At 41.0% G+C, this 7,337-nt stretch overlaps 1 protein-coding gene across 2 annotated transcripts; it reads left to right on the forward strand.

The window, feature by feature from the left end:
* The first annotated feature begins 82 nt into the window (after nt 1-82).
* klf11a (Kruppel like factor 11a) lies at nt 83-6,453 on the forward strand. Of its 2 annotated transcripts, XM_073056903.1 has the most exons (5): nt 84-292; nt 1,043-1,183; nt 1,400-1,657; nt 1,893-2,853; nt 5,816-6,453. In XM_073056903.1, exons 3-5 carry the CDS (start codon nt 1,517-1,519, stop codon nt 6,106-6,108), a joined length of 1,395 nt encoding a protein of 464 aa, XP_072913004.1. In that variant the 5' UTR covers nt 84-292; nt 1,043-1,183; nt 1,400-1,516; the 3' UTR covers nt 6,109-6,453. The 2 variants fall into 2 exon arrangements, with proteins under 2 accessions (XP_072913003.1, XP_072913004.1); XM_073056902.1 differs by lacking the exon at nt 1,043-1,183 and having other exon boundaries at nt 83-292.
* The last annotated feature ends 884 nt before the right edge of the window (nt 6,454-7,337 follow it).

Raw genomic sequence — 7,337 nt, forward strand, 5'->3', positions numbered from 1 at the left:
GCTCGCTGCGCCCCTATTGGCCGGCGCTCCCCGCTCCCTTGCCTACGATTGGCGGAGCTTCGCAGCCGCCAGCTGTAATATAATTTTTGTTGTTCTGTGCGTGTTGCAATCGGGTCGTTATGTCCATCCCGGAGAGAATTTGTTATTCTTATTGCTACCATTTGAGATGGCTTTTCCTTCTTGCTTTTCCCCTCAACGCTATATTGTTTTCATTGGGTTTTTGTTAATGTTAAATTAAGTTAAAATAATTAAAATGCGGTGTCAAGTTGGAGAAATGGAAGAACCACGCAACGTAAGTATATTAATGTTACAGTAATTATTAATTCTTAAAAAGACATTTAATTTGAAATGATAAAGATGAATTTTGCGCATTTTGTCTAATATTTGTAATACTCTTTAAGCTGTATTTTTAGATGTTAAGCGGCTAGGAGAAAATGCAGAAAAAGCCCTTTCAGTGCAATAATGGTCTAGGACCGCTCTTTGGGGGTATCACGGGGCATTGTGTAACATAGAATTGGGTTATTAGTGGTCTCGACATAGCTGAACATTGCAATCAGTGTTTATTAAGGTGATTGTTATTTCGTGCTCGATTTGGATATTGTTTAAAGATTCATTGATACAAATTCGGATAATTGTAGGAAAGCGGAGTATTTAACATAAAATACGTTCACAGTCTATCAAAGGGACGAAATTGTTTAAAGGTACCGTCTCGGAGCAATTTGCAGAATATTTAATTTCGTATTAAACTAAACCAAGCTTTCCAGTTGTTTCCTTGGACAAAGAGGTGTTGTAGGAGGGGACTTCCTGGGAGAAGCTCTGTAGACATGCAGACTTCACATGGCTGCTTACTTGGTGACGTCAGTGTGATTCTATATTTGAAGTTGAAGGCGTTCAGGGTCATTACTGCTACCCTGTGTCCAATATCTCTTAATACATTGCTCCAACTCCCCTAGACTGGCAACACCAGAGAATTTGATATTAATCAATTAACTGCCAATTGGCAATAATCGATTAACATTAAAAAACGAAATTGTAATTTCAGGTGGAGTAAAAACCTGCGGATGACGGAAATCTGAAACAACAGAAAATGCTGGGAGTGCTTCATTGTCAAGCAGCATCATTGAGAGAAAAAGAGTTAATAGTTCAGGTCAAAGACTCTATGCCTTAACTGGGAAAGGCACAGGTGCTGCTTGCTGAACACTTGTAAAGATGTATAAATGCACTTTACAGTATTTGTCACTTTTAGAACAAATTGAGGAAAAATCTAAACTGTACCTTTATGAACACTGCAACATACAAGTAATTTTGGAAAATATAAAGATGTATGGATAAATGAAGATTTCCATGATAGGTATGCAATTGATTTTAATTTTAAAATCAAAATGGTTTTTGCCTCCAGGTTGAAATCATAGACATTTATGAGTCGATATTAGAAAGGAAACGTCATGACAGTGAAAGGTCCTCTGGCAGTCCATTGGAACAGAATGACATCGAAGCTGTGGAAGCTCTTGTTTGTATGAGCTCCTGGGGACAACGGTCACAAAAAGGGGATTTCTTAAAAATGCGGCCACTGACACCTGCTTCAGACACAGATTCTGTGCACTGTGAATCTGTCCCTCCAGTGTTGCAGAGAGACTTCCATTCATTCTCATTCCTCGTAAGTATGCAGTTGTTCCAAGTGATGTCTATTTGTAACTAGGAAGTCAAAACCAAATCTTATAGTCTTGGCAGTGATCTAAATTTTAAGACTGGCTATAGTTGTAGTTGCAGCTGTTGATATTCTATTTGCAATCAAGCACAATGAAAGAAAATGAACAGATTACTGCATCTATTATAGATGACGTGTTGAACTTGGCCTCAAACTAACTATTAAGTTTCCTATATCTTTGCAGTGTATGACACCACCACACAGTCCTGGTGTTGTTGAATCTGGTAATACTCCTCCAGTGCCACAAATTACCTACATAAAACCAGCAACTATCACTGCAAGCACTGGAGTCCATGCTGTCAATACAAAGACTGTGAAGCCTGCTCTAGTGAACATTCACGAGTTTTCACGCCAGAAGTCTCCCGCAGCTGAAAAGACTGTTGCCTCGCACTGCCGGTCAGTGGCCACTAGTGTTATCCGTCATACTGCTGATAATTCCCCTTGCTGCCACATTCCTTCACCATCGGTGATCGAAAGGCCCCACTCGAGTCTCCAAAGCCTTGGGACGAGGGCAAAAGGAAATGCAACAAGCCAGTGTAAGCACGCTAAGGAGATGCATTTGGCCTCTGGTTCTGAGAGCTGGTGCTGTTTGCAGCAAAATGTCTCCAGATCAGTTGGCCAGGACCCAGAGCCAACAGTACCCTCCCTAGCACCATCTTGTACAACAAACAAAACTGAAACTGAACATCAAAGCCTAGCCAGTTCCCTACCAGCACGTTTACCCCCTCCCCCTGTGCCAAACACTCCGGTGATCTGTCAGATGGTGCCTGTGAATGGAGGTGGAGGTGGAGTCATTTCAGCATTGGTCCCGAAACCAAGCAACTGTGTAAAGCCTATACTTCCCCAGACATCTCCAGTTTCTCAGCCTCTTCTGTTGGGAACCTCAGTATCGCAAGGGACTGTGATGTTTGTGCTCCCTCAACCTACTCTAACGCCGTCATCTCCTGCTCATCAAACGATAATGACCGTGGGCAACACGAAGTTGCTACCGCTGGCTCCCGCTCCAGTGTTTGTTTCATCGAGTCAACACTGTGCACCACAGCTGGACTTCTCCAGAAGGCGTAATTATATTTGCAACTTCACCGGGTGCCGGAAGACCTACTTCAAGAGTTCGCACTTGAAAGCACATCTCCGAACACACACAGGTATTCATTGTTTTGAACATATTTAGTGTCATTTGATGCTCTGTGCTGGAAATGTGATCTCAGTTGTGAAATATTCATGTCAAATTTAATCTCAGTGTTATTCAATGTCTAGTTATCTGTATGAGTAGAAATGTAACGAATTGCCAAAGTAGATGCTAATTTATACATCTAATGCCTTCAGTGGTTGAAGCAAATTACATAACAAAAATCTCAGTTTTAAGGATTTAAGACCGAGCCTGGTTGTTAAGAGTTTCTGGGAGAAGGTGGGAGACTGGGTTAAAAAATATAGACATGATAGAATGAGAGGACAGAGTTGATGGGCTAAATGGCCTAATCCTGCTCTTGTATCTTGGATTATAGATGCACCTCCATCTATTTATTCACTTTTTTTCCACCATTCTCATTTTTTGTTTTAGCCAAAATAAATACAGTGCTGTTTATTCCTCCAGCATTTTGTACGTGTTACACAGTACTGTGTGGATGGTGCACAGCAAAACAAAGTTTCAGTTTCCCCTTAAAAGGCTGGAAGTGACTCCTGATGAAGGGTTTCTGCCTGAAACGTCGTCACTACCTCCTCCCAAAGATGCTGTCTGGCCTGCTGAGTTCTGCCAGCATTTTGTGTTTTTATTTATTTCCGGCATCTGCAGATTCACTCGTGTTGCAAGTGATCCTTGTGTTTGCTTCCTGTAATATTTCACACTCCTCTGTTATTGAGGAAGCAAGACAAAACTGTCAATAATCATCAATGTAACTGTGAGAAATTGACTTTGCCAGCAAGACCGAAATGTATCGACCATTTCTCATTTCCACTGTAAAGGTGGTGGTGAGCCACCTGTGCCATGCTTCCACAGAGTTGCAGCAACAGGGGTCAAGTGGAAACGTGTGCCAAGTCAGGGTCAGCACGCTCCTCCCGTGCATATGCTGCTCTTGTTCTTGCAGATAGTTGGTGCTTCGTGCAGAGCAGCTTGTAACGATTAGGGGTAGAGGGAGGAAATATTGAAGAATGGGGTGGCAATTAAGTGTATTCTTTTCACTTGAGCAGCGCCACTGCTCATGACAACTACTGGATCTACCTGCTTCCAGAGAAGTTCTGTGCTGATGGTGAAAAGGCTTTGGGAATCTGGAGATGGTCCTGTGACAAATAACCTGTGGAATACTCTTGACACCGTTGTTTTTGTGTGGCTGATCAGTAATGTTGTTCAGAATGTTGACGGCAGGATACGTGGCTGTGGTGATGCCATTGAACGTCAAGTGAAATGGGTTCAACTCTGTCTTGATGGAGCTAGTATAGCCACGGATTGAGCTGGCACGAATGTTATTTACTTAATATTAGCCCAAATTAAATCTGCCCAGGTGTCACTCTATAAAGGCACTGGACACAGTCACCTATGTCTGTTGAATGCCATAAGACCATCATAAGACATGGGAGCAGAATTAGGCCACTTGGCCCATCAAGTCTGCTCTGCATTCAACCCCACTCCCAGCCTTCTCCCCATAACCTTTGATGCCGTGTCCAATCAAGAACCTATCAATCTCTGCTTTAAATACACCCAAATGACCTGCTTTAAATGACCTGGCCTCCACAGCTCCTGTGGTAACAAATCCACAAATTCACCACCCTCTGGCTAAAGAAATTCCTTGCATCTCTGATTTAAATAGACGCCCCTCTATCCTGAGGCTGTGCTAGGAGAGTCTTCTCCTAGACTCTCCACCATGGGAAGCATCCTTTCCACATCTACTCTGTCTAGATCTTTCAACATACGAAAGGTTTCAATGAGACCACCCCCTCCCCTCACCCTTCTAAATTCCAGAGCCATCAAACGTTCCTCGTATGATAACTCTTTCATTCCTGGAATCATCATTCTGAACATCCTGTGGACTCTCTCCAATGCCAGCACATCTTTTCTAAGATGAGGAACCCAAAACTGTTCAGAATATAAAGCCTCAGCATCCCATCCCTGCTCTTGTACTCTAGACCTCTTGAAATGAATGCTAACATTGCATTTGCCTTCCTCACCACTGACTCAAATTGCAAGTTAACCTTCAGGGTGTTCTGCACAAGGACTCTCAAGTCCTTTGGGATCTCAGATTTCTGGAGTTTCTCCCCATTTAGAAAATAGTCTGCATATTGATTTCTACTACCAAAGTGCATGACCATCCATTTTCCAACATTGTATTTCATTTGCCACTTTTTTGCCCATTCTCCTAATCTGTCTTAAGTCTTTCTGCAGCCTTCGTGTTTTCGCAACACGAACCTTATCCTCCACCAGTCTTTGTATCATCTGCAAACTTAGCAACAAAGCCATCTGTTCCATCATCTAAATCAGTGATATACAACATAAAAAGAAGTGGTCCCAACACTGACCCCTGCGGAACACCACTAGTCACTGGCAGCCAACCAGAAAAGGATCCTTTTATTCCCACTTGCTACCTCTTACCAATCAGCCAATGCTCTAATGCCAGTAACTTTCCTGTAATACCATGAGCTCTTAACTTAGTAAGCAGTCTTGTGTGTGGCACCTTGTCAAAGCCCTTCTGAAAGTCCAAATATACAACATCCGCTGCATTCCCTTTACCTATTATACTTGTAATCTCAAAGAATTCCAACAGGTTCGTCAGGCAAGATTTTCACTGAAGGAAACCATGCTGACTTCGTCCTATCTTGCGCTGTGTCACCAAGTACTCCATAAACTCATCCTTAACAATTGACTCCAACATCTTCACAGCCACTGACGTCAGGCTGACTGGTCTATACTGCCCTTTCTGCTGCCTCCCTCCTTTCTTAAAAGGTGGAGTGACGATGTTTATAATTTTCCGGTCCTCTGGCGCCATGCCAGAGTCCAATAATTTGCCATTGGGGGTGAATCAATTTTCAATATATTTCACCAAAGAAAACTGAGTCCCTAAATCCAATGCTTTTCTCATTGAAGTTCAATTCTAATGACGTATTTTATCTTTTCAGGCGAGAAACCATTTAATTGTAACTGGGAAGGATGCGACAAAAAGTTTGCCCGCTCAGATGAATTGTCACGACACCGCAGGACTCACACTGGAGAGAAGAAGTTCATGTGCCCCGTTTGTGATCGACGCTTCATGCGCAGTGATCACCTCACAAAACATGCTCGGCGTCACATGACCACAAAGAAAGTTCCTAATTGGCAGGCAGAGGTCAACAAACTGAACAAAATAGCTATTTCAGCCCCCTCTGCCATCCCTGTGAAAAACGTGCTGCTTCCTCCCGCAACATCCAGCTAAATCAGACGACTTGCAGATAACATTTGCACTAAATGAGTTATCAACAGAGCTGAAGAAGTGGCAGTTGTTTGATGGAATGCTTCAGAAATTCTGAAAGCAATGTGCTTTACTACATTTTCAAAGTATGACTTATCTTTCTGACATACTGTACGTGAGTGGTAACAAGACTTTTGTGAACGGGTTGAATGCATTAATAACAAACTTAAGGGTGGAAGTTTCCTCATTTGCTATGGGGAAATTCTGCAGTGGTTCATGGAAATTTTCATCTAAATATTTTAAATGTATTGTAAATAGTATTTGCTATGCATATTGTATATTTCTATTTAATAAAGCAATTTTCACGTATTACAGATCAGAAATGTTTGTTTTTACCATTCAAGATTAGCACTGAACTGTTTTATTGCCTTGAGCAATAATTTTTTGCAGCACCAGGATAAGAGTTGGAATATTATATTTTAGACGTGACTATTTTGTAAATTTATTATGTATTTACTATCATTCACATTAATGGTATTATGACAATAATTTCCAACAGTCAGCATTTATATAGTATTTCCTCATATACATATTGTTTCCTGTGTGCCATATATTACACAAATTGTGTGTAGCTATCAGAAATGCCCTGTTCAAGATCAGGATAAATAAAATGGGCTGTTTTTAATCTCTGGCTTACAAACAGTAATTAGATGAAGAAAATTTAAAAAAAAAACAAAAAAAAACACCTGCAGATGCTGAAAATCTGAAATAAAAAAAATGTACCGGAAACTATTTCACAGAATTTTCATTAAGCAGAAGATGGGTTCAGTGAAAATATGATAATCATGGAGAAACATTGAAGTAAATGGGCATAACTCTGTCATTAAATGATTGTGGATCCTTAGTGGAAATGGAAATCAGGGGAATTGCTTTAATCAGGGGAAAGCTGAGACCAAAGTTTTACAACATTACCTAAATTCATAATTACTTTTCATATGTCTGTGTGCTTGATAAGCACACATTCCACTTGGCTGCTAGTATACTTCATATTAGTACAATAACATGTATGCCTTTACTGAAGTTGACCAACAGAAAATTATCACGCTGTCCAAAAGTTAGCTTTATAATGTTGCCACTTGGTGTTATTTGTAATGACAACTTGCCATTTCTTTTTTTAAATCCCTCCCAGATCTCACTCTTCCTTAGCTTTATGATCTCTTTTGAGTCCTATGAACATATGAGAAATCTGTGCT

This window comes from Hemitrygon akajei, chromosome 9, assembly GCF_048418815.1.
Source record: "Hemitrygon akajei chromosome 9, sHemAka1.3, whole genome shotgun sequence".
In the NCBI taxonomy this organism is placed as follows: Eukaryota; Metazoa; Chordata; class Chondrichthyes; order Myliobatiformes; family Dasyatidae; genus Hemitrygon; species Hemitrygon akajei.

Bases quoted from the DNA above. Each gene is read 5' to 3' on its own strand.
- klf11a (XM_073056902.1), top strand. From the start codon at position 254: ATGCGGTGTCAAGTTGGAGAAATGGAAGAACCACGCAAC. The intron at 1,658-1,892 runs GTAAGTATGCAG...ATATCTTTGCAG, and splicing joins TCCATTCATTCTCATTCCTC to TGTATGACACCACCACACAG. The intron at 2,854-5,815 runs GTATTCATTGTT...TTATCTTTTCAG, and splicing joins ACATCTCCGAACACACACAG to GCGAGAAACCATTTAATTGT.